This window comes from Hordeum vulgare, chromosome 5H (genome assembly GCF_904849725.1).
Source record: "Hordeum vulgare subsp. vulgare chromosome 5H, MorexV3_pseudomolecules_assembly, whole genome shotgun sequence".
Taxonomy (NCBI): domain Eukaryota; kingdom Viridiplantae; phylum Streptophyta; class Magnoliopsida; order Poales; family Poaceae; genus Hordeum; species Hordeum vulgare.
This window is the reverse complement of record NC_058522.1, coordinates 91,759,690-91,787,446: the sequence shown is the minus strand read 5'-3', so window position 1 is coordinate 91,787,446 and position 27,757 is coordinate 91,759,690. Positions and strand designations below refer to the sequence as shown.

At 45.4% G+C, this 27,757-nt stretch overlaps 1 protein-coding gene and 6 non-coding genes across 7 annotated transcripts; all 7 read left to right on the top strand.

The window, feature by feature from the left end:
- The first annotated feature begins 5,639 nt into the window (after window positions 1–5,639).
- On the top strand, window positions 5,640–10,122 carry LOC123395310 (heat shock cognate 70 kDa protein 2-like). Its single transcript, XM_045090294.1, has 2 exons — window positions 5,640–5,972; window positions 8,184–10,122. The coding sequence occupies exons 1-2, from the start codon at window positions 5,759–5,761 to the stop codon at window positions 9,911–9,913; spliced, it is 1,944 nt and encodes a 647-aa protein (XP_044946229.1). The 5' UTR covers window positions 5,640–5,758; the 3' UTR covers window positions 9,914–10,122.
- LOC123400508 lies at window positions 6,955–7,041 on the top strand. Its single transcript, XR_006610752.1, has one exon. It is a non-coding gene; the product is annotated as a small nucleolar RNA Z195/SNORD33/SNORD32 family (small nucleolar RNA).
- LOC123400511 lies at window positions 7,130–7,213 on the top strand. Its single transcript, XR_006610755.1, has one exon. It is a non-coding gene; the product is annotated as a small nucleolar RNA Z196/R39/R59 family (small nucleolar RNA).
- LOC123400507 lies at window positions 7,335–7,421 on the top strand. Its single transcript, XR_006610751.1, has one exon. It is a non-coding gene; the product is annotated as a small nucleolar RNA Z195/SNORD33/SNORD32 family (small nucleolar RNA).
- LOC123400510 lies at window positions 7,511–7,594 on the top strand. The gene has a single exon (XR_006610754.1). It is a non-coding gene; the product is annotated as a small nucleolar RNA Z196/R39/R59 family (small nucleolar RNA).
- Window positions 7,702–7,786, top strand: LOC123400514. The gene has a single exon (XR_006610757.1). It is a non-coding gene; the product is annotated as a small nucleolar RNA Z196/R39/R59 family (small nucleolar RNA).
- Window positions 7,848–7,987, top strand: LOC123400598. The gene has a single exon (XR_006610818.1). It is a non-coding gene; the product is annotated as a small nucleolar RNA F1/F2/snoR5a (small nucleolar RNA).
- Window positions 10,123–27,757: the final 17,635 nt, after the last annotated feature.

The following is a 27,757-nucleotide window of genomic DNA, read 5'->3' as shown; positions in this document are numbered from 1 at the left end:
CTAGCGCACGGTGGAGTTGAGTTCTCGAAGGGAGCCCTACCAGGGTCAGAAAGCTACGCGGTCGGTGTCATGACGAAGAGCCACCGCGTAAGGTACTACATCGACAACTCGTTGTGGGGGCCAGAAGTCGATTCAGTCGAATTTGGTTACAGAGTCCCCTTCGGCAAGATCAACATCTTCATCGGCATGATTGGGACACCCGTGCCTGTGCCAGACACCTCCTCCTACATCGTCGAGCCGGCAGGTACGTCCTCCCCATCACACGACAGGATAGAAGTCGCCACGCCTTCATCGGTTTTACGCGGGGAAACGACGTACAAGATGAATCGGCGACCCAGGAGATCACCCCCGTCAACTCTGATGGCGGTTCGTCCATGGGCGAGATGGATTCAATCCATCCTCTTCATGAAGGACAAATCGGAGGGCTGTCACTGGCAATGGACCCAGAGATCCTTGATAGATCCCGTCGACAAATCGCCATCTACATGGCAGGGTCGACACAGCCTCAGCAAAACCTGGCCGGCAACAATGAAACCGGCGGGACGTCGAAAACCCCAGCTCAAACCATGGCGGAGTTGGCGGCGGAGGTCGCCAGCCTCATGGCGACCGCTGTCACGTCCGAGAATCGGGAGTCTATCAACGTCGAGTTAGCGAAGCTGCGGGAGGCGATGGCCAAAGCACAGCGGGACATGGAAGCAGAAGCCGCCACGGTAGAGATGCAGCAGGCTGCGATCGAAGCGGAGATGGAGCGGCTGAACACCGAAGGTTGGTGGCTCGAGAGACAGCAGCATGCGTCCGACGCCGTACACCAAAGGAGACACCACGGACGCATCCCGGCTGACTTACACCCGACTCGCCTCTTCGATACCCCGCGCACCCCTCGGGCGGATCCTGGTCGACCTTTACAAACTGTTCCAAGGGGAGGTCCGGCTCAACCACCTAACCCGCCACTGCCTCAGCCAATGGACGCCCATGCGACTCGTTTCCAAATGCCACGAGGTCACTTCTCGAATCCCCTGGATAATGTGCTGGCGGCAACTCGCCACATGGAGTCCCTCCTGATTTACGGAAACTCCTCGGCCAAGATAGAGGCTAGAAATGCCACTGAGATGCTAAAGACGGACGTGGTCTAGCATGCACAATATTCTCATAGCCTCGACAGGTTACACTCCACGCCTCAGGCGAGCCACACCAGAAGTCGCCACGAGGACTTACCCGCAGTAACGAGCGGGCCACGACGCCTTCCTCAAAACAACCCGCTTGGGATGCCCTACACGTGTGTCCAAGACATCGTGGACGCAGCGCGAGCTGCGCGTCAGATGGAAACAGCAGCCGCGACGGGTCAGGCTTACCCGGCTTACACCTCGACACCTCCTGCGCTCCTTGACGCCGGAGGCAAACACATTGGAGTGTCTTGTCTTGCGCCGGCTCCTAGGCTCTTGTCCTCCTCGATCAGAGGAACGTAGTTGCCGTCTCCGGAGTTGTCGGGATCATTAGGCTGGTCTGTATCCATGTATCCTGATAAGTCAGGGTTATATGCGGGGTGTGAAGGTTTTGGGGACTCGGCGAGATTTTTCGTATCCTCGGGATCTGGGTTTCTTGTGTGCCTTGCCCTTACGAGCTTTAGGTTTTTTGCGCTGGCGGCGGTGTTTGACAGGTTCATCGTCGCTGTTTTTGGCTGGGGTGTCATTATCATTTTTTACCGTATCACCTTCGTCCTTAGGGATGTCCACCATATAAACATCATAAGAGGAGGTGGTTGTCCATCGTCCCGTGACGGGAGGGACTCATGATTGAATAGTCATGTCCATATCTTTGGCTTCTTCACAAGAGAAGTCTAACAAATTGGTTAGATCTTCGATGGTGGAGACAAAGCGGGTGTTGGGCGGGGAATAAAGTTCCCTACACCTAGCTCCACGTCCGGAAAGATCCTGGGTAGGAGACCGCTGGTCCGAATAGTCATCGGTTCGTGCTTGGGTCTTAGTCTCATTTGACCATGAGAGATCCACTAGATTGAAGATCGAAGCCCCGAAGGGACCGCATTCTGAGGCTCCGGCGTAAGAAGTGTATTTGGGCGGGATGACCCTCGTGCCCTCGAATTCCATAGTCGGATCATGGCTCGAGGCCGAATCGGGGTTAAAATCTATTCCGGACTCAAAGTCTAGGATATGGTCTGAAGTTAAAGCTTCGTATTCTCTGAGGTTATCGGACGCAACCGGAATCTCGGAAGAGATCGGGTCGCCTCGGGAGTTGGCAACGAATTCCAGCTTGCCGAACTTAAATTCCTACCCCGGAGCGATACCGTCGATCTGATGATGAGTTGCCTTGAAGTGTGAGGTGCTACCGAAAGCAGAGGGTTTGTCAGAGACAAAGATATCTCCGGACTCAATGTTGTCGCTGGTGACCAAACGAGCCATCGAGCCTTTACGCGATTTCACAACGGAGTTCTCAATGAAAGCATCAATGTCGGTGTCAAAACTGGCCGATCCCGAGTAGGGGGTCCAAACTATGGATCTAGGGTCGATGGGTAACAAGAGATAATGGGGACGATGTTTTACCCAGGTTGGGGCCCTCTTTATGGAGGTAAAACCCTACATCCTACTCTTGCTGTTACTGATGAGATAGTACACATTACAAAGTTGATCTACTGCGAGATCGATGTTCTGGTCCAAACCCTAACCATAATGAGCTTGATGTATCCTGCGAGCTACGACCCCCCTGGCTTATATAGATGCTAGGGGTACCAGGGTTTATACAAAGTCAGTTACAATAGAGAAGGAATATGCTGATGCCTATATTTCCTTGGATTGCACACCAAGTCTTCGGAAGAGTCCATCTATAATCCAACACTTTTGTCAATGGTCGAACAAGCCAGAGAGTCCGGTCCATATGGACAAGTAGGTGGCCCAAGGACCCCCTAGTCCTGGACTCCCTCACTAAGCAAACGTTGGCCCATTACATGAGTTCGGCCTCCGTGCGACCCGGACGTGGCTGATTCTTTTACGTCGGTTGCTCAAGACCAACAGAAACAACGATCGTTGCTAAATAAATACTCCCTCTGTACCTAAGTTCTTGTAGTTGGAGAGAATCTAGTTCTGTCCAACTACAAGTATTTAGGTAGAGAGGGAGTAGTTAACATCTATTGGGGTTTAGACTCGGTTTTTTGTTAGAGAAGTTTAGTTACTGCTATTTTTATTTGTCTTTGCTCGTAGCGGCTAGTGCGGCCGTCTATACATACTATCGAAACCCTATCTTGTGAGATTTATCCATCTAACATATTTGCAATTTTAGATTGCTTGACTATTATTTTCTTGCATGTTCTTCGATTTGCTTGCAGGAAAAATCCCTCGTGGATAGGTTGATCGCCTTGTTGGCTTGATCGATAACACTGTGGAGTTGGTCCAACGATTCCCGTGGATATCAGTCATGTACGGTTCTCCCCGTATGGTTGGTAGCCGGATCGTGAGGGTCAAGTCCGACAAAATCGTAGTTATCCCACTCTCATCGAAAGATCAGGCCCCAGTGCACGTCAGCGATGGTGTAGCTCAAACTAATGATTTTGAAGCACCTCAAGAACAAGTTAAAATCCTGGAAGATCAAGATGCAGCTCAACTTATGAACTTTCCACACACGCATCAGAATCTCCGTGATCATCACGTGCACGCGCAACTACTCAATGATCTGGTGAAGCATATGTGGACCCATAATGGAAATCAAAGAGCAGATGATTGATTATGCACTTCAAATAAATTTGATGTAACACTACTTATGTTCGGTACCAATATTTGTTATTTACATGTGACATTTAGTTTCTGTGATTGACGTCCATGGAGGGAGCGAAATATAAGCGTCCGCCTGCGAGCGTGTCCGAGCACGTTCGTGGACGTATAGGGGACGGATTTTCCTAGTCCTTCTGTAGATGTTCTAGGTTACAAGATGGGCCAACTTGCTGATATTCCCATGAATTTTCAAATCAGACACCCCAAGGCTGTGTTTGCTTGCAAAGTATTTTAAAAGAAAATTCAAGAATACCACAATATCTTGAATAACTAGGATTTAAAATACTTTAAGTTGTTTGTCTTTGGTTAAAGTTGTAGCAAAAATGCTACACACGTTAAGAGAGCATCGTGACAAGGAAGACTTGAATGTAATTGTAGACAACTCAACAACCAAAAGATATGCTTCTCATTGGCTTATAAAAAACATCCCAAAACTATGAGGGGAAAACCCGTCACTAACGAAAATATGATGCTTGAGAGCAACAAAATAGAGGATAACATTTTTCCATAGAGGGAATAAAGAGAAACTTGGATTATCTTGAGATGTTCGATGTTTGTCTGTCGTACAAAATCACGCCCACTAAAGATATGACAGTCAAGCGCACTAACATCGGTGGGTAGGTATACCACAAGTCGAGGTGACACGAGCTGCCACACGCATAATCTCATGTACACATTGTGTATATGGGACTAGCTATTTTTGTTTTCTCCGATGCAACGACACACACATGTTCCCTAGTACACTATAATACAAATAGCGAGTGTGGAATAGTGAGGGTATGGTGTGAAGAATTGTCCGTAGGCAATCAACTAAGCTACTAATTCAATTATCGTCAGTTATATGCATGAGAGGGCTCTCCTAACATGCTCTTCTTTACTTAGAATTTTATGTACTTATGATTGAAACTATTAGCAACCATCCACGACTAATAACAAATTGGAAAAAAGAAAAGTCCCTAGTAGTTTTTTCTATGTGCTTCACAATCGGTGCTATGAGGCCCAAGGTGTGCTGTTGATATTCATGACCATTATTTTGTAGACCGGTGCAACTGTGACATGTTGCAACACAAGATCCTTCGCGAGAGCGAGGGCTTCTCAACATGAAAGAGCCTTGAGGATTGTAAGATATGGCAAACCCTGATAAACAAGAGCCGACAAAACTACATATGAGCCATCATTATACAACCGATATAAAGCTCCTCTACATGTTCTTGTCAATCGCATCATCAACATTCATTTTATGACAATTGGTGATAGTGAAATCCAAGTCCGGGTTACATCAGGTGCGTGCACCCGCGGTCTAGCCTTAGACTTTGGTATTGCATTTTTAAGAATGGACATGTAACGAATTATGAACATATGTATAAACATTAGACTTTGATGTTTGCCTCCGTCTAGATCACCCACGAAGTCACTAATAAAGAACAATGGACATGATAGGAAGTGGGTGACATAGTTTACGCGTATTGGGTTGCAACAACCAAAAGTAACAGATTTGTATCAGAAACGATCAGCGAAAAAATGAGCCACGCGGTCCAACGACTGAGTACGTGCGCTCACTACATTATTTTAAAACTGTTAACAAACAGGGCAGTCTTTTGCCAAGATTGATCAGATTCCTTCTACCCATATGCAAGCAACTCTTTTGCCGAAAGTGTCAAAACTAGCCGTTTGAACATCCCAAATCGAGATTCTTCGCAAAAATAAAAAAATATAAGCATCCCAAACAGGAAGGCGTCCGCGGAAACGACACCCTGTGCGCCATCAGCGGCAGGATCAGATCTGAACGGCTCTAATATCCCGACCCGCAGCCCAGGAACCTTCTAGAGCCCCTCTCCCGTCCTACAAAATCCCCGGTTCCGCCCCCTCTACTCTTCCTCTTCAAACCCTAGTCCTCCCTCCCTCCTCAACACGCCGCCGCTCCCCCTCCTCCGGAAGAAAAACCCTAGAGAGCTTTCAAGCTCCCCGGAGCGCGAGAGATGGCGGCGAAGGGCGATGGGCCGGCTATCGGCATCGACCTCGGCACGACGTACTCGTGCGTCGGCGTGTGGCAGCACGACAGAGTCGAAATCATCGCCAATGACCAGGGCAACCGCACCACGCCGTCGTACGTGGCCTTCACCGACTCCGAGCGCCTCATCGGTGACGCCGCCAAGAACCAGGTGGCGATGAACCCCATCAACACCGTCTTCGGTGAGCGCCTATTTGCTTTTGCATCCGTTGCACGCTCAGATCTGTCTACTATCTTCATAAAATGATTAGTAGTCTACCTCGATCTGCTCCGTTTAGTCTGTTTTATTATCATTCGCATGGGTTCTAGCTTGATATGTTATTGGTCCTGTATCTTGATCGCTTAGATCCGTGGTAGCTGTAGAGGTTTCTGTGCTGGCAACGGTTAGTTAGTAGAGGTAGCTGTTAGTGGTTGGTGTGAATGTTTCAGATCTGTTATAGTTAGTATACATTGCTTTCTCGGTTGATCTTGTTAGTCATTTGGTGTCACTTAGATCTATTTGTTTAAAGCAGATCTGTACAGTCTGTTATTTTACACTTCCATCGACACAGTTTAGAGGAATGATACATATTAGACATGTATTATTAATGTCATTATAGAGTTTGATTTCTTTGTCTTGCCAAGTGCTTTTGGTTTGACATGTTTTAAATCTACATTGTCTTGGTTGATTTATGCCTGGTTGTTAGAATACTAATACCAGAGTATCGATGTTCTGATTCTTTAACAAATCCCACTTGGTTGTATGATATACTTGTTGTTCACTGTGCACTTCATTGATTCTCATTCTTAAACTGCATGCTAGGATTCTGTGCCAATCTTTGTTGTTTTATCTTATCAATTAGTTATTATTGGTGTTTCTGTTTTATTTCTGGAGCTAGCAGATTGATGATGAAATAAAATCCAAGCGCTCTTCTGCTGAATTTATGATGGATGGCTCTGGGCTATTAAGTTTGCTACCTCATTTTGTGAAGCGGAATTGGGGTGAATCCCTCCTTTTTTGCCCGTCTAATTTTAGATGTGTCAAAATAGGGCAGCAAGCTGAATGTGCCCATGGTTTTCATGGTTTTCAATCTGAACAATCTGTGGCTCAATCACTCATTCCTTTTTTTTTTGCTACTTATGGGATTTTGATGTGGAGTTCATTTTGTCTGGTTTATTCTTGATGGGAGAAGTGATGATATCATAACCATACCACATTTCTGCATTCACTGTGATGATCAATTTACATCATGCACTACCATCTGATCTCCCATTGCTATTTTTACTGTTGAGATATTTTCATATGATTAAACTTTTTAATTCTGAAGCCAAATTCAATGATAAACCTGTTTTATTGCTGTGCAATCTGTGATGCAAACAATCCCATTTGCTGAATCACTGTGATTATTATCAACAAGATCACCATCTTTTGGCTGAGATTGCATGGCAAGTTCATGTTAATTTGTTTGATGCAATGTTTAAACTCTTGAATTCTGAAAGCCGAATTCAATGCTAAATCTGTTTTGTTGCTGTGAAACATGTGATGCAAACAATCCCCATTTGCTGGGAGAAGTGATGATATCATAACCATACCACATTTCTGCATTCACTGTGATGATCAATTTACATCATGCACTACCATCTGATCTCCCATTGCTATTTTTACCGTCGAGATATTTTCATATGATTAAACTTTTTAATTCTGAAAGCGAAATTCAATGCTAAACCTGTTTTATTGCTGTGCAATCTGTGATGCAAACAATCCCATTTGCTGAATCACTGTGATTATTATCAACAAGATCACCATCTTTCGGCTGAGATTGCATGGCAAGTTCATGTTAATTTGTTTGATGCAATGTTGAGATATTTTTTATATGTTTAAACTCTTGAATTCTGAAAGCCGAATTCAATGCTACACCTGTTTTGTTGCTGTGAAACAAGTGATGCAAACAATCCCCATTTGCTGGATCACTTTGATAATTATAGACAAGATGACCATCTTTCAGCTGAGATTGCATGACAAGTTTATGTTGGTTTGTTTGATGCAATGTTGATGAATGCATCCATGCTTTTAAACTTAGTGCCATTTGGTATCTCATACATGGTCATTTTTTGTGATTCTGTGTCTCAAAACATGGCAGAAACTCAGGGCAAATAGAACTTTGTGACACTGGCTGCTCTTAATGAGCCTCCAGTTACTATATACCCGTTTATATTACTTTGCTTATGTGAGTTTATTATTTGATAGGGTCCTCTGGATACATCCCTGTTTAGTTGTCTGTCCAGCCCAATTAAATACTAGTACTTGTTTTCTACCCAAGCCTCATCTGTGATTAAACTTTTCATATAATGAATACTGTCCTACTTTTTAGTTTGCTTTTTATGCAATTTCTGATGTGAACTGTATTATGCAGATGCCAAGCGTCTCATTGGCCGGAGATTTACCGACTCTACTGTCCAGAGTGATATTAAGCTGTGGCCCTTCAAGGTTGTTGCTGGACCTGGTGACAAGCCTATGATTAATGTTCAGTACAAGGGTGAGGAGAAGCAGTTTGCAGCTGAGGAGATATCTTCTATGGTCCTCATCAAGATGCGTGAGATTGCTGAAGCTTTCCTTGGCAGCACTGTGAAGAATGCTGTTGTCACTGTACCTGCATACTTCAATGACTCGCAGAGGCAGGCTACCAAGGATGCTGGTGTCATTGCTGGCATCAATGTTCTCCGTATCATCAATGAGCCAACAGCTGCTGCCATTGCTTACGGTCTTGACAAGAAGGCTTCTAGTGTTGGTGAGAAGAATGTCCTCATCTTTGACCTTGGAGGTGGTACCTTTGATGTCTCTCTTCTCACCATTGAGGAGGGTATCTTTGAGGTTAAGGCCACAGCTGGTGATACTCATCTTGGTGGTGAGGACTTCGACAACAGGATGGTCAACCACTTTGTTCAGGAGTTCAAGAGGAAGAACAAGAAGGACATCAGTGGCAACCCGAGAGCTCTTCGGAGGCTGAGGACATCCTGTGAGCGGGCAAAGAGGACTCTCTCCTCCACTGCGCAGACTACCATCGAGATTGACTCGCTGTTTGAGGGCATTGACTTCTACTCCACCATCACCCGGGCCAGGTTTGAGGAGATGAACATGGATCTGTTCAGGAAATGTATGGAGCCAGTGGAGAAGTGTCTCAGGGATGCAAAGATGGACAAGAGCACCGTGCATGATGTTGTCCTTGTTGGTGGTTCCACTAGGATTCCCAAAGTGCAGCAGCTTCTCCAGGACTTCTTCAACGGCAAGGAGCTCTGCAAGAGCATTAACCCGGATGAGGCTGTTGCCTATGGCGCTGCCGTCCAGGCTGCCATCTTGAGCGGAGAGGGCAATGAGAAGGTCCAGGACCTGCTGCTATTGGATGTCACTCCTCTTTCTCTTGGTCTGGAGACAGCCGGCGGTGTGATGACGGTCTTGATCCCAAGGAACACCACCATCCCCACCAAGAAGGAGCAGGTCTTCTCCACCTACTCGGACAACCAGCCTGGTGTGCTCATCCAGGTGTACGAGGGTGAGAGGACCAGGACCCGTGACAACAACCTCCTAGGCAAGTTCGAGCTGTCCGGCATCCCTCCTGCACCCAGGGGAGTTCCCCAGATCACTGTCTGCTTTGACATCGATGCCAATGGTATCCTGAACGTGTCTGCTGAGGACAAGACGACTGGGCAGAAGAACAAGATTACCATCACCAATGACAAGGGCAGGCTGAGCAAGGAGGAGATCGAGAAGATGGTCCAGGAGGCTGAGAAGTACAAGTCCGAGGATGAGGAGCACAAGAAGAAGGTGGAGTCCAAGAACGCCCTGGAGAACTACTCTTACAACATGCGCAACACCATCAAGGACGAGAAGATCGCCTCCAAGCTGCCGGCCGACGACAAGAAGAAGATCGAGGAGGCCATCGATGCTGCCATCCAGTGGCTGGACACGAACCAGCTTGCTGAGGCGGACGAGTTTGAAGACAAGATGAAGGAGCTGGAGGCCCTGTGCAACCCCATCATCGCCAAGATGTACCAGGGTGCTGGTGCCGACATGGAGGGTGGCATGGACGATGACACCCCTGCTGCATCCGGCGGCCCTGGCCCCAAGATCGAGGAGGTCGACTAAACAGTCGATGTTCTGTGGCAGAGGCGGTGAAGCCTGCTGCTAGTTATTATTATATCGTGTCTGTGTTATCTGAGACTTGGTTGCGGTGGTATTTTGCTCCGTGTGGGTGGTCGTAGTTATTCCGTGCGAGTTGGAACATTCGAGGTAACATCAGTGGATTATGGTGTCATGATGTCACGTCATGTCTATGCAATATATTAGTTCGATGATGTTTCTGCTGCACCTTTTTCTTATACTTGGTTCTGTGTTTTGCTTTTCTTTTGGTGTTTCTACGTCATGTCTACGCAATGGATTGGTTGTGTTTTGAAGTTTATAGTTGATCATTCTGTTTTTCGTTTGCTGCTAGTTTATGTTTTCCTTCAGTTTGTTTTCTCGTCCTGACATGAATTTTGTTGATTAGTTTTTCTAAACTAAATTTTATGAGATTATTTTAGTCCACCTCTTTATACTGTATAGCTGTGTTTCCTAAATGGCACGGCATATGTGACGGGTGAGGTGCTAGATTTGGAGTTTGTATTGGTTGTTCGAAACAGGTCATGGATGTTGGGTGCTACTCCCTTCTAAAGACTACATACAAAGCAAAATGAGTGAATCTATACTCGAAAATATGTACATCACTATGTAGTTCATAGTGCAATCTTTAAAAATGTCTTATATTTAGGAACGGAGGGAGTAGATTTGGAGTTTGTATTGGTTGTTCGAAACAGGTCATGCATGTTGATATCGTTAGGGTTCTTTTCAGAAGTTCTGTTTTGAACAGTTTTTAATTTTGTTGTTGTATTTTCTCTATCTCTTTTGAACGGGTGTTTTTGTTGTCTGCTCGTGCCTGTGTTGATACGTGCAGATGATCAATCTCAGTCGTTTAAGTCTCGTGGTCTGTGTAGGTAGTGAGGTTTCTGAATTATGTGTCCATTTTTCTTCTGTGTGCACTAGTAGTTGCTGCAAGGAGTTGTTGGTAGTTTAGTTTGTAAAATAGCGTAACTTACAATGATTCTTTCAGTGGTTGGTACTAAAATTTCCAGTATTTGTTTTGGTGCAAATTACAGTGATCTGGACTGAAATGTCCCATGTGTCATTGAAATTTCAGTTTAATTGGATTATAGTCTAGTGTAATTTCAGTTTAATTTCTGTGCAACTTACCCTGTAATCTCATTGAAATATCATATATTGTTTTTACAGTGCAATTTTACTGTAATTAAAGTGTATATTACACCGTAATTTCAGTAGTGTGCAACTTATAGTGATATACTCTGAATTTCTGGTATTATAGTGATATTTTCAGTGTAATTTGCAATGATTTGCACTGCTATTCCCAGTATTTCTTAGTGTTACTTACGGTGAAGTAGTTTTGTATGTGTAAGCTCCTCCGTGCAAATTCATTCAGTTAGTCTCATGTCAAGTCATTTTGGTATATATTTTCAGGAAAATCCATTCATGTACATTCATGAAATCATCTTTCTTCAGTCTACAGGTACATAATCTCATTGACCATGGTTGTTTCCCTTGTCACATAACCCTGCATTTTACAAAACCACTCTTTAGACCATGAATGCATTTATATGATTTTGCAAATTTGGTGTATATGTACTTGTTAACATGTACTCCCTCCGTCCCAAAATAACTGTCTTAAGTTTAATATAATTTTGTATTAAAGCTAATACAAAGTGAAGACAGTTATTTTGGGACGGAGGGAGTATTTCTTCATAGATCAGGGTAGCTTCCCTGAAGATGTTGTATGCATATGTATGAGTTGTAGGTCAATAGTCCATTTTTGTATGGTTGGTAAAAGTACTCTCTCTATGTGTGCTACAATATGTTATAAGTGCTTTTTTGTATGTTGGGTATAACTCTACCCCCACCCAAGGTTGCAGTTTTTTGTGAGTACTAACCTTCTCTAAGTTTTTACGTTTGATATAGGAATTCTTCTTCTAGAGTTTCAATACTTTGCTTTTTAACAATGATTATCTATATATCCTATTTTTTACAGTGATAATGTATACTCCTTCCGTCCCAAAATTTTTGTATCAGATTTGTTTAGATATGAATGTATTTAGTTACGTTTTAGTATTTTGATACATCCATCTCTACACAAACCTAAACAAGAATTTTGGGACGGAGGGAGTATGATTTACAGTGACCATGTAATTTTGGTCAAAAAATCAAGTATGTTCTTTGTGCTGTTTTCTGAACTCTTCCGTAAGTTTACTGTCTCAGAAGTTAAAACTTACAATACTGTCAAGTTCTGATTTTTTTTCTTCAAGTTTAAAGATTTACAAGTTTTGTAGCATTATGGCTTGGTTTGTTACATTTTTTGAGTGATTTTAAGGCACACACAATGGAAGATTGTCTGTTTTATTTCTTTGAGGGAAAAATTAGCATGTTCTTTATACAGAGTTGCCTACTGTTTTCTAAACTCTTCCGTAAGTTTACTGTTCTACAATTACAATAATGGTTTACGATACGTATTGTCCAGTTCTGATTTTTTTTCTTCAAGTTCAAAAAATCACAGGTTTTGTAGCATTCAGGGCTTGGTTTGTTACTTTTTATGAGTGATTTTAAGTCACACACAATGGAAGATTGTCCGTCGATTCTCCAGTCATACAATTTTTCTGAAACTAAAACCAAAACAACGAGTAATTTTAAAGAACACCAAAAGGTGCAAATTATCCTTTGGGGTTGTTCAAAGGTTGACTGCATAATTACCATGTTTTTCTTGTGTAATTACAGGTTCAATGGTCCCTAGTGCTCTAATTTACACTTGAACTTGTTCATGTTATACAACATGAGTATCTTGTAATTTCAATGGAAACCAAAGTGTTGTAGCTTATAGTTTTCTTTGCATAGAATTTAGTTTGTAATTTCAGGTGTCTGCCACTGTACCTTTAGTGTAAACCCAAGTGCTGCAGTTTAGAGTTTGCTTTATATAGGATTCACTACATAACCAATTTGTAGTTCCAGTTGTTGTTAGTCACTACAACTTTAGTGTAAACCTCATTGACGTAACATTCCCTATTGCCATACTTTTACTTTTGTTTTTCTATACAGGTTTCAGTGCCCAAGTAACTCGGGTGTTTTGTGAATGCTAATGAAAGGGCACATTCTAGTTCATCCTTTCTAGAGTTGTTTATGATCTAGCAGTGATCTGCGATGTACAGTTGGAGTAATCTATGATTTACTTACAGGTTGTGTCCATACCACTCACCCCCCTCTGCATTTTGGCGCATCATTGATTTTCAGGTGCAGTACTTCGTAATCCTCGTTCTATTTCTTTTGTAGGTAGACGCGGTGCGGCAGTCGGTGGCATGCATGGTGCGACCGCTTTCGTTCGTTCAGGTGCCTCAGTACCTCACACAGCCACACTCACAAATCCACAATGGCAGTCACGTCCCGTCGCCCGGCTTCCGTTTGACGGCCGGTCGGTCGGTGGAGGGTGGTGATTTTTTCCTTGGTCTCGAAGCATATAAAGCGTTTCTTGCCTGCCTGCCTGCCTGCAGGGCAATCCCATTTGATTCTTCCGAGCTATGGCTAGAACCCGACCCGTCGCGGCAGCGTGCGAGCTTTCCCTTGCCTTGCCTGCAGGCTGCAGCTCGTCCTCCACGCCGGGGTTGGCACTTGGCGGGTGGCCGGCGGTAGCTTTACCCTAGATTTGGGCCGGCAGGGAGCCAACCAAAAGCTGCCACGACGAGACGCAGACGCCGGCCTCGGAAGCCGCGCCGGTGGGCGCTGAATGGGATGGGGAGAGGGATCGGATCACATGGGAGGCACTCGCCTCGGACCCCCTCGCTGCCGGCTGCTTTTTTCCTCCCCTCCCGGCCATCTTTGACTGCCTATATATTTGGGATTTGGGAACCTAGACTAGATGGAGGGAGGGAGGAGTCTTACAGGCCAAGATATCTTTGATGCTGCTCGCCTCTGCCTGATTGATTGGTTGGTGATTCCTCGTCGGCTCCTCGCGCACTAGCAGTACCTTGCACTGTCTCTGCTCGCGCACTCGCGCTCCCAGGGATATAACAGTCTTTTAAGAGATTTTAATACATACTATGTACAAATGTATATAAATATACTTTACGAGTGTATATAGATATACTTTATAAATGTATATAGATATACTTTAAAATGTAAATTTATTTAATTTGTTTCATATGTACTTCATTCATGCCGAAATGTAAGACATTTTAAAGATTTTATTATGGACTACATTTAAGAAGGGAGGAAGTATATATGTAGATTCACAAACTAACTAAACAATCAGTTACACCTTTATATGAAAAAAATACAACCAGTATCTGCAATGCTTTCTTTTGTACTTCTTCTGTTTGAAAATATTTGTTCCGAAAATAAATGCATCTAGATGTATTTTAGTTATAGATACATTCATTTTTATAAATTTGTGTGACAAGTAATTTCGGACTAAGGGAATATGATAAAAATTTACCCTAGAACACGTGCCTCAAAAAAGAAAACCTACACATTTTCTCCTTCGTGAGTACAATTTGCTCCTTCGGTTTCAAAATATATGTGTTTTTTTTACTTTGCACAGTTTCCAATTTTGATAATTACAAATTATGTTGTACTATGTTTTTTCTTCTTCTAATGATACCATTTACATTTAGCCAACCAAAGTTATTTTTAGTTGCCTAGAGATTTCTTTTAACAAGAACATATATAACGCTTCCTAAAAGGACATCAAAAGAACATTTTTTCTTGAAAATATTGATACAAGCATACTCAATTCAGTACAAGACTTAAAAAAAAGAGGATAACCGGACCAATTGTTCACACCATACATGAAACCCCATGCGTTGCCATGAAATTGGATATATAGTTTCTAGATATGTTTTGTGTAGAATACTAATTAAGTCTTTACATAAAAATTGATCAGAAAAACGAGACGAACCCGAATACGCTGTCCGTTCGTGTGTCACGCGTCCATAGCATAGAAAACGTGAAACTTTTTCATCCGTTTTGCCTGTCCGGTAGTAGCCAGAGACCCGGGAAATATCGTCAGATATTTTTCAGATCCGTCCATGAACGGGTGATACAGCGTTAGCTCATGCCTAGCCCTGCATAGGGCCATGTCATGCTTAGTGTTGCATTTGTGTTTATATTTATTGTTTCTCCTCCCTCTTCTTATCGGTAGACCCCGAGACGGACGTTGCTGCTGGGTACGACTACCCACCCGACGACCAACCCTTTGTCCCAAAGCAACAAGGCAAGCAAACCCCCCTTGATCATTCCTATATCACCTATTCTTTCTTCCTCATGCTTGCATTAGAATTTTGCTACTCTTGTAGTTAACTCCTATATCTGATGCATAGCCTGTTTTTGATAAATTGTTACTTTATTCTAATACACCTTAAAACTGTTTAGTATAGGTGGAGCAGTCATCCCCTTTGCCCCCTTAGTCCAGTTGTGTGACGCCCTCGATTTAATCGTACGCTAATCATACACGCAATGCGTACGATCAAACCCAAGGACTCACGGGAAGATATCACAACACAACTCTAGACACAAATAAAAATAATACAAGCTTGATATTGCAAGCCAGGGGCCTCGAGAGCTAGAATACAAAAGCTCGATAAACACACGAGTCAGCGGAAGCAACAAATATCTGAGTACAGACATACAACATGGGGTGCCTTAGAAAAGGCTAGCACAAAAGGAACACGATCGAACGAGGCGACGCCTCCTGCCTGGGAACCTCCTAAACTACTCCTGGGCTTCAGCGGCCTCCACGAAGAAGACACCATCGGGACGGCAGGCGTCGGCAGGAAAACTCCATCTCTTGGGCTCCATCATCTGGTCGGAGCAAACGGATCAAGGGGACAAGGGGGGAGCAAAGCAGCGGTGAGTACTCATCCAAAGTACTCGCAAGTCTTACATCAGAACTAATCTAAATATGCATCAGTATCAAAGAAGGGGGGGTTATATGTGGACTGACTGCAGCAATGCGAGAATAGAGAGAGAAGGCCTAGTCCTATCGAAGACTAGCATCTTCAGGGTCTTGCAGCAATAGACGAGAGTAGAACATGGGTAAAACATTAATAGTCATATTGTTGCAGCAAAATTAAAGTGAGGTCACGCCTAAAGATCCTCCCTCGACTCCCTGCGAGGAAGCAATCCCGAGGCAAACTAATTCCAGTTAAGTAACAATTATAGTTGTATAAGATCGGGGCACAACTCCAAGTCGTCCTGTAACCGTGGACACGGCTATCCGAATAGTTAATTTTCATCCCTGCAGGGGTGCACCACATGTCCCGTCACGCTCGATAACACTCTGGCCAGACATACTTTTCTGGGTCCTGCCCAGCCTCGGAATATCGACACGTCGCAGCCCCACCTAAGACTAATCAGAGAGGTCAGCCCGCCGGTCTAAATCCTAAGCGCAAAGGGTTCATGGGCCCAGTTCCCCTCCGCGCTCCTGCACGATGCGAGGGCGGCTGACGTCAGTCATAGCATCCCTTAATCACAAGTGCAATGCATCTCGGGACCACTCGGGCGCGCGCCACTACGATTGCTGACATCTGAAAAGCTTCGGCTGATACCGCGACGCCGAGTACCCATAATTCTTCCCGCGTAGCCGGTTAGTGCGGAAAGGTCTCCGACCAACCTAGATCAAATATCCAAATCCATTAACATTTTTAATTAGGCCAACAACACAGTCTCACGGGAATCCACCCGTCTTACTACTAATCACCAAAGATCCCAGTAACATGGTCGAGTAACTGTGTGGTTGTAACATCGGGGGAAATCCGAGGTATCACCCTCGTTGGATTCCGAACGATGTACCCGTCAACGTGGGCTTAGAGGAATCACCCTCGGGGGTCCCACACTTGAGGGGTTGCACAACAGAGGCGTCATCGGGAATGGTGAAAGAGGAATCACCTTCGATAACCATGACCGACTAGCTATACTACAGAGATATCATCAGGAGTACTTAGCGAGGTGTCACCCTCGGTACCCGATAGTATATCTGTAGCGTCGTACAGTGAAGGGGGTGTATGTGATGTGTCGGGTCTGGCTCGTCGATCAGAGATCGAGATTTGAAAACAAGCGGGGCAACTGAACTACGTGGTCAGAGGGGATGACTGCTCCACCTATACTAAGAAGATTTAAAGTACAGGACTGAAAGTAGCAGTTCATCAAAAATAGGCTATGCATCAGATATAGGAGCTAACCTACAACAGTAGCAAAATACTAATGCAAGCAGTAGGAAGAAAGACATAGGCGATATAGGAATGATCAAGGGGGGTTTGCTTGCCTTGCTGCTCTGAGGCAAAGGACTGATCGGCAGGGTCGTAGATGTACCCGGCAGCAGCGTCAGTCTCGGGGTCTACCGATAAGAAGAGGGGGAAGAAACAATAAATAATAGCAATGGTGCAACACAAGGCATGACATGGCAAGATGCAGGCTAGACATGAGCTAACGCAGCAACATCCGTCATAGACGGGTCGGAAGAATATCTGACGATATTTTCCGGGTCTCGGGCTACTACCGGTCATACTGGAAACGATGGAAAAGTTCCATGTTTGCTAAGCTAGGGACGCGTGACAGACGAACGGGTCGTGTATCCGGGTTCGTCTCGTTCTACTGATCAACTTTCATGTTGAAAATATTTTGATTTGACTTACGGATTATTTAATATTAATTTTTAAAGTTTTATTCAATAATTAGGAATTAAAAACAGATTTGAATAATTTAATAAAAAGCTATTATGACATCAGCATGATGTCATGCTGACATCAACAGTTGACTGGTCAACTGACCAGCGGGTCCCGAACGTCATAGGCACACGTTTTAATTAAGATTAAATATTAATTAATCAGATTAATTTAGTGGGGGACCCATGTGCCATACTCTAATTATTCTAATTATCCAATTAATTAATTTAACTAATATATCTATTTATTTATTTAATAAAAACATTAACATTTTTTTTATTATCGCGTGGGGCCTCCCTGTCATAGACAGCGGGTGCGTTGGCCCCACCGGTAAGTGACCTTAGGCCATATACTCATTTTTTTCACAGATACATAATCATGCAATTATCGTATTCTTTCAAATACCTATATACGCGAATACATACACCACATCTCATACATACATACATACATACGTACATACGACATCTAATACATCTTTTATTTTATTTTCCTTTAACTCTCAACACTCCCATCTCTCTCTCTGTTAACAGAGTTACACAGAAGAACTGTGTGCTCTAACTCAACATAGAAGAACAACATCTTCAAATCTTCCTACGGGTCACTACCGTCGACGGATCGGAGCCCCGTTTGCCGGAACGGAACCGGGACGGTGGGGGGAACGCGATGGTGGGAGGAGCCCGAGGAGGGCCTCACCAACGTTGATGAGACGGCCCGGTGAAGCCGGAGTTCGCGGGAAGGCGGAGGTGACGGAGAGGAGGAAGAGGATGCGGTGCCGGTGGTGGTGATGCCGGTGGTGACGGTGCCGGCGAGGTCGGTGAGGAAGAGGCCCTCCCGGAGGGGGGACGACGTTGAAGGAGGGGGCCGGCCGAGGTGAGGCCGGCCGGATCCGGCGAGGTGGAGGTGTCTCCCTGCCCGGTCCCTCCTGGACCGAGCGGGAGGAAGGGCCGAAGTGGGGGGGGGGGGACGATGCAGGTGCTCCTGCCGGCGGGGTTCCTCGAGGCTTGGAGGCGAGGTGGGGCTCGGTCCTCGGTGGGGAGGGACTGGAAGGCTCGGGAGGGAGAGGTGGCTCGCCGGCGGTGAGGGAGAGGATAGGGAGGCCGGTGGGGGAGGGGGCTCGGGTACCGGAGGGAGCAGGAGGGGGAACGCCGGAGGGGGGCCGCCGGCGGGAGGAGCGCAGGGGAGGGGCGAGCTCGGTGGGGATCTGGGAGGGAGACCGACGGGTGCAGGGGAGAGCCGGCAGTTGAAGGGACTATGGGGGAGTCGGGATCTGGCGGGTGAGGAGGCTCGGGAGGAGGGAGGGGCCGACGGGGGATGGGTGTCGGTTGGGAGAGAGAAAGTAGCGAGGGGAGGAGGGGTTACCGAGAGAAGGGGGATGTGGGGGTATCGAGCAGGTGGGGTTAGCTGGCGCGGTTGGTGAGCGAGCGGGAGGCGGGAGTCTCGTGGCGGCGGCGACAGGGGGAAACGGGAGAGGGGGCGAGCTATGGTTGGGATGGGTGCGGTGGTGGGGGGCGGTTGGGGCCTGGCCAGTTGGGCCTCTTGGCCCAGCTCGGCCAAGGGTGGGGGGGGGTGTTTTGCTTTTTTTCTTTTTCTTTATTTGTATTTCATTTTCAGTTTTATTTTACCCTTTTGTTTATTTCTTTATATATATTTTTATTTTCTGCATTCTAGTTTAGAAAATATATTAACCACTATTATGTGCTACAACTCAAACATTTTTATTTTTCTTACATCTGAAAATTTAATTCGTTTGTCTTTAAAATAAAAATGATAACTGTTTTGATTTTTATTAAGTGACAACCTAGCTCAGTTAAATATGATGACCTAGCATCATTATGGTGCGGTTACCGTAGCTTAATTATCGGGGTGTCACAACTCTCCCCTACTAACAAGAATTCTCGTCCCGAGAATTAAGAGGTAGAAGTAAAGAGCTTGGGGTATTCATCACGAAGATGATCCTCACGTTCCCAAGTGGCTTCATCTTCAGAATGATTTGACCACTGCACCTTGAGGAACTTGGTGACTTTGCGACGAGTCTTACGTTCAACTTGGTCGAGAATGCGGACCGGATGCTCTTTATAAGAGAGGTCTTGTTGCAGCTCAAGCATATCATGATCCACTGCTCGAACAGGATCCTTGAAGCAGCGACGGAGCTAAGAAACATGGAAGACATCGTGAACGTGAGAAAGGTTCACCGACAGTTCCAATTGATAAGCCACTCTTCCACGTCTTTCGAGAACAGTGAAAGGACCAATATAGCGAGGAGCTAACTTGCCCTTGATCTCAAAACAATGTGCACCTCTCATTGGTGTGACACGAAGGTAAGCCCTTTCCCCAGGTTGATAGACCATAACTTGATGATGACGGTCATACTGACTCTTCTTACGAGACTGAGCAGCCTCCAGATTCTCATCAATAATGCGGACTTGGTCTTCAACATGTTAGGTAACATCTGGACCAAAGAGTGATCGATACATTGAACGGTGGCTCGAGAATTTCATACGAAGCCAAGTGTAAAGTATACTTTGGAGTCAAAGATGTACAGGAGAGTCAGGTTTCAATCCCGTGGAACTTTGGGTTATGGGTCCACCATGTGGCCGAGAGTAGGCAGATGGGTGACATATTATACGGTCTCGGTGGCAAGACATGCCAGATGATAATCTACTAGTTATGTCGGCAACAACATCGGTACCAAGGGTGGGGGACGAATAGAACCATTTTCCTGCTCGTTGAAACGAGGAGGACCAATAGGCAAGGTTCTCGTCCATCGGTGGCTACCGGAATGTTATCCATAATAGTAACAGGGTCTTACCGACATAGTCGTATATCGAGAATTTTACCTAAGCAGGGAATTAATACTGCTTAGATAAGTTATGCCACAAGAAAAGTCAGACAGACCAATAGGAAGGAAAATGTGTTCAGACACACAAAGAACCTAAAGTATACCATTCCCGAGGAAAACATAGGGTACGGTATGCATGATAGGTCATCTAGTACCTAACCATCTTGACAAACAGACAAGAAGAATCATGATGTTTGCCCATACCATACGGTTTTGGATAATTGATCAGGAACAATTTAGCATTGGGCTTCCAATGTTCCTGTCGAAATCTAAAGTACCACATTCGTGCTTCGGGGTAGCATCGACATGGTCATCAGATAGAGGTTGGACTTATGGGTATACAAAGAGGAACTAGGAGGAACAACTTGCAAAGCTAAGTCATACAATTTCCTCATGGTAAAATGGCGAACCTTACATATGGAAGGATTTATAACAATAGGTCCTGCGGCCCGGTGTGCCAAACAAGACATCACCGTACCGGGTTACATAAGACCAAAGTCATAAATATTGGAAAATGTTCCAAACATCATATCCGCCTGATATTCAGATCCGATTGGTGTTAGGATACCTCAGGCTCAAGATACCTGAGAAGAAAAGATGATGATGCAGGAGTCTCAGGATATGAACTACACGAGCAATTTTTGAACCATGAGTTCGATTTAATACATATGAACACAATGTCAAGACATTCGGGCCCACATGAAATTCTTACGAGGAAAAGCAAGTGAGTTGTGATTTGAGAACCATCATCAAGGATATCAAGGCCCTTGCGTAAGCCTCGATTAGCTCTTATGAAGAAACCTCTTTTCCTTGATCAAACCAGTCAGTGGCTTGGCGTGCTAAGAGAAAATTATATGAAGTGAAGATAGCAAATCTTCAAAACATATAACACTTCACACATGCGTGAATGATTTGGGACGATCCTAGAGGAAGCAAAACAAAACTTTCATATATTTACAGCGACAGGATTGCACGTGAACCTTGGGAAAACACTTCTTATATCAAACATATCCTCCATGAGCTAGGCACAAAGATAGTGCTTTCAAAAGCTTCATCATGAACCATGGAGAACTTGAGGGTGTGACCGATGGGCTCGGCAACAATTCCTCAAGGTTTTGACAGGGTTGAATTCCCAAAATTTATAATATCGAGGAGATAGCATTCGTCAAAACAACTGGTATAATGTCGTATGCTCGAGGGAACAACAACAATAAAACATTGGTCGAAGGGTGTACTCGGAAATACGGATGGAGTAGCACAACCAATGTCAAAAATGATGAGTCAACACCCAACACACTAAGAATGAATTAATCAGTTGTTAACCTCAAGGCAATAGGGTTGCCAGAAGTATTGGAATCACACATCAGAGTTCACTTGTCGGTATACCGGTTAGAAACAACACGGGACCAAGAAATGAATGGTGATGACGAGATGTATTACTATATCAAGAATTCTTAAGACGTGTGCAATCCTCACGACATTCTTGACATACCAGATAGTAATACTCCAAGGTAGAAGGCGACATAAGCTGAATTAGCAAGGAACTCGAAGGACAACACAAAACATGAACACATTTGTGTTGGAGGGAAGGCAAAAAGGTTGCAAATGAAAACACAAACCATCGAGGGGCAGGGATGGCATTTCTCATCATGCATTCGATCGATACCCCGCAAGAGCTCGGAATGCTGACGATGACCACGACACAATTGTCGAGAACTTCAGGAAGATGTAATTGATCAGCGACGACATCAAGCAATGGAATGGTGAAGCTATAGGTTGCCGGAAACACAGTTAAGACCGCTAGCCTAGAATTGAGATTGCCTTTTAGGACCACTAACATGATGCGGAAAGCTCGATGCAAGCTTAACGCATAGTTGGAATTGTTTTCCAGGGATGAAGGGTATAGATAGCATGGTCGAGCTCCAACATGACGATGATGATGTAGCGTGACAGCTTGGAACAACATGATCGAGTACAACCTCATTAACAAGGAAGATTGCTAAAAGTTGTTGAATCGCATTGCGTACTCGATTCAGTTGTCGATGTACTCGCGTGTTCAACAACTCAAACACGAGGGAGCTGGAATTAATGAAAATATCACAGTTGATGAGGAGCTCACAAGAAGTTATATAGCTCCGTGATATCCTCGAGCTACAAGGAATAATATTCGGAGGTAGATCAACATTAAGGCCTGGACCAATGTATTGATCTGAAGAACACAAGTACTTTAACTCGTCTAAGAATGAAATCAAGGTAGGACAACATGGTCGGAACCACGATTGTAAGGTACCAAACGATAGATACCAGATCAAATCATAGAATTATTGATTATTGTTACGAGGAGTTTGTATGATAGGATCAACGCCGTTTCCATGGGCATGAACACAAAGTTCAAGGTCGACTCCCACTTCATCAATGCATCACCTTCCACTTACTCCTCGCCTTTGATCAAGTTGTAGCTTAAAAAGATTATCTGGCAAAACAACACAAGAGCAAGACTCTGGAAAACTCTCCGGTTTATGTTGATTTAGGAAGGCATAGGTTCAACCCATTGGGGCATCTTAGGAACATATACCACACACTCTAAGAGTAATTAACACATGCTTGAAGGGCATGGCTGACAAAAGCGTAGGTTACAATTCTATCGGAGGGAGAAGACACAATTTACCAATGGCATCATGTGTCAGAGAAAGCAATCACAAGAATTTTCGGAAGCAAAAGATGCCGTTGGATAATAACCCAGGATGAGTCTGACAATCCACAAAGGACCTGATGTGGGTATCGGTACTCAATCAGAGGGAGACAGGATGCAATGCATTAGTTAATAGAACGTTTGACAAATATTGATATTTAATTACCAACGGAATTAGGATTTCCAGGTTGCTGTATCATAATCAGATGCTCCGACCAAATACAAGTAAGTTGAATAGATTTAGATGGAGAATCAATAAAAATTGATTTGTCGGGAACCAGTTCTGTTTGAAAGGACGTCTGAGTCGGAAAGAAAATTCATAAGTATCGTCAGATGATTGTGTTCATTCACACAGAGGATGAGTCAATAAGATCATAGGAAAATCACAAAGGATTTTAATGAATGCTGCTAGACATATGTATTTAACCATAATGCAAGTAGGTGAGAAAAGCCAAGAGCAATAGGCTACAGAGGATTTCGGAAGACCGAATAGTAAGTCGAAGAACTTTCGAAACCCATGACAACTGATGATGGACGAATCCCCGATAAGATAATTCGTTGCATCTCGTAAAACAAGAGCAATTAGAAAAGAAGGTATGAACGACATTTGCATGTAGTCATCCATAGTGGTTGACAAAGGAAGGGAAATCGCAAGAGCGATGGGCACAAGTTCTCGAGAGAAAGCATCGGAGAATATCATCGGAGTCTCCTGACAAATCGAGTCATTATCGGGAATGAGGGAATCCGCGGAAGGAAGTATTTACGAGAACCTAATGTTAGAGTTAGTAAAATCTTTAACCCGAAAGAGAAGAGAGAGTAGAGCCCAGAGTATAGGAAAGGAGTAAAAGATACTAATACCACCCAATTGAGATGTGGGCCCGTAAGCCACAACATCAGTGTTAGTAAAGTTTTTCAAACACTAGACTCAACTTCGGCCAAGGAGTTGGAAAGGGGGCTACCTACAGGCAGTTGGCTCTGATACCAACTTGTCACGCCCTCAGTTTAATCGTACGCTAATCATACACACAATGCGTACGATCAAACCCAAGGACTCACGGGAAGATATCACAACACAACTCTAGACACAAATAAAAATAATACAAGCTTCATATTGCAAGCTAGGGGCCTCGAGGGCTAGAATACGGAAGCTCGATAAACACACGAGTCAGCGGAAGCAACAAATATCTGAGTACAGACATACAACATGGGGTGCCTTAGAAAAGGCTAGCACAAAAGGAACACGATCGAACGAGGCGAGGCCTCCTGCCTGGGAACCTCCTAAACTACTCCTGGGCTTCAGCGGCCTCCACGAAGAAGACACCATCGGGACGGCAGGCGTCGGCAGGAAAACTCCATCTCCTGGACTCCATCATCTGGTCACAGCAAACGAATCAAGACGACAAGGGGGGAGCAAAGCAGCGGTGAGTACTCATACAAAGTACTCGCAAGTCCTACATCAGAACTAATCTAAATATGCATCAGTATCAAAGAAGGGGGGGGGGGTATATGTGGACTGACTGCAGCAATGCGAGAATAGAGAGAGAAGGCCTAGTCCTATCGAAGACTAGCATCTTCAGGGTCTTGCAGCAATAGACGAGAGTAGAACAGGGGTAAAACATTAATAGTCATATTGTTGCAGCAAAATTAAAGTGAGGTCACGCCTAAAGATCCTCCCTCGACTCCCTGCGAGGAAGCAATCCCGAGGCAAACTAATTCCAGTTAAGTAACAATTATAGTTGTATAAGATAGGGGCACAACTCCAAGTCGTCCTGTAACCGTGGACACGGCTATCCGAATAGTTAATTTTCATCCGTGTAGGGGTGCACCACATGTACCGTCACGCTCGATAACACTCTGGTCGGACATTTTTTTCTGGGTCCTGCCCGGCCTCGGAATATCGACACGTCGCAGCCCCACCTAAGACTAATTAGAGAGGTCAGCCCGCCGGTCTAAATCCTAAGCGCAAAGGGTTCATGGGCCCAGTTCCCCTCCGCGCTCCTGCATGATGCGAGGGCGGCCGACGTCAGTCCTAGCATCCCTTAATCACAAGCGCAATGCATCTCGGGACCACTCGGGCGCGCGCCACTACGATTGCTGACATCTGAAAAGCTTCGGCTGATACCGCGACGCCGAGTACCCATAATTCTTCCCGCGTAGCCGGTTAGTGCGAAAAGGTCTCCGACCAACCGAGATCAAATACCCAAATCCATTAACATTTTTAATTAGGCCAACAACACAGTCTCACGGGAATCCACCCGTCTTACTACTAATCACCAAAGATCCCAGTAACATGGTCGAGTAATTGTGTGGTTGTAACATCGGGGGAAATCCGAGGTATCACCCTCTTTGGATTCCGAACGATGTGCCCGTCAAGGTGGGCTTAGAGGAATCACCCTCGAGGGTCCCACACTTGAGGGGTTGCACAACACAGGCGTCATCGGGAATGGTGAAAGAGGAATCACCCTCGATAACCACGACCGACTAGCTATACTACAGAGATATCATCAGGAGTACTTAGCAAGGTGTCACCCTCGGTACCCGATAGTATATCTGTAGCGTCGTACAACGAAGGCGGTGTATGTGATGTGTCGGGTCTGGCTCGTCGATCAGAGATCGAGATTTGAAAACAAGCGGGGCAACTGAACTACGGGGTCAGAGGGGATGACGGCTCCACCTATACTAAGCAGATTTAAAGTACAGGACTGAAAGTAGCAGTTCATCAAAAATAGGCTATGCATCAGATATAGGAGCTAACCTACAACAGTAGCAAAATACTAATGCAAGCAGTAGGAAGAAAGACATATGCGATATAGGAATGATCAAGGGGGGTTTGCTTGCCTTGCTGCTCTGAGGCAAAGGACTGATCGGCAGGGTCGTAGATGTACCCGGCAGCAGCGTCAGTCTCGGGGTCTACCGGTAAGAAGAGGGGGAAGAAACAATAAATAATAGCAATGGTGCAGCACAAGGCATGACATGGCAAGATGCAGGCTAGACACGAGCTAACGCAGCAACATCCGTCATAGACGGGTCGGAAGAATATCTGACGATATTTTCCGGGTCTCGGGCTACTACCGGTCATACTGGAAACGATGGAAAAGTTCCATGTTTGCTAAGCTAGGGACGCGTGACAGACGAACGGGCCGTGTATCCGGGTTCGTCTCGTTTTGCTGATCAACTTTCATGTTTAAAATATTTTGATCTGACTTAAAGATTATTTAATATTAATTTTTAAAGTTTTATTTAATAATTAGGAATTAAAAACAGATTTGAATAATTTAATAAAAAGCTATTATGACATCAGCATGATGTCATGCTGACATCAACAGTTGACTGGTCAACTGACCAGCGGGTCCCGAACGTCATAGGCACAAGTTTTAATTAAGATTAAATATTAATTAATTAGATTAATTTAGTGGGGGACCCACGTGTCATACTCTAATTATTCTAATTATCCAATTAATTAATTTAACTAATATATCTATTTATTTATTTAATAAAAACATTAACATTTTTTTTAATTATCGCGTGGGGCCTCCCTGTCATAGACAGCGGGTGCGTTGGCCCCACCGGTAAGTGACCTTAGGCCATATACTCATTTTTTTCACAAAGACATAATCATGTAATTATCGTATTCTTCCAAATACCTATATACGCGAATACGTACACCGCATCTCATACATACATACATACATACGTACATACGGCATCTAATACATCTTTTATTTTATTTTCCTTTAACTCTCAACACTCCCATCTCTCTCTCTGTTAACAGAGTTACAAAGAAGAACTCTTTGCTCTAACTCAACATAGAAGAACAACATCTTCAAATCTTCCTACCGGTCACTACCGTCGACGGATCGGAGTCCCGTTTGCCGGAACAGAATCGGGACGGTGGGGGGAACGCGATGGTGGGAGGAGTCCGAGGAGGGACTCACCAACGTTGATGAGACAGCCCGGTGAAGCCGGAGTTCGCGGGAAGGCGGATGTGACGGAGAGGAGGAAGACGACGCGGTGCCGTTGGTGGCGCGGTGGTGGTGATGCCGGTGGCGACGGCGGTGACGGTGCCGGCGAGGTCGGTGAGGAAGAGGCCCTCCCGGAGGGGGGGGGGGCGTTGAAGGAGGGGGCCGGCCGAGATGAGGCCGGCCGGATCCGGCGAGGTGGAGGTGTCTCCCTGCCCGGTCCCTCCTGGACCGAGCGGGAGGAAGGGCCGACGTGGTGGTGGGGGGACGATGGAGGGGCTCCTGCCGGCGGGGTTCCTCGAGGCTTGGAGGCGAGGTGGGAGACGAGGTGGGGCTCGGTCCTCGGTGGGGAGGGACTGGAAGGCTCGGGAGGGAGAGGTGCCTCGCCGGCGGTGAGGGAGAGGAGAGGGAGGCCGATGGGGGAGGGGGCTCGGGTACCGGAGGGAGCAGGAGGGGGAATGCCGGAGGGGGGCCACCGGCGGGAGGAGCGCAGGGGAGGGGCGAGCTCGGTGGGGATCTGGGAGGGAGACCGATGGGTGCAGGGGAGAGCCGGCGGTCGAAGGGACTATCGGGGGGTCAGGATCTGGCGGGTGAGGAGGCTCGGGAGGAGGGAGGGGCCGACGGGGGATGGGTGTCGGTTGGAAGAGAGAAAGTAGCGAGGGGAGGAGGGGTTACCGAGAGAATGGGGAC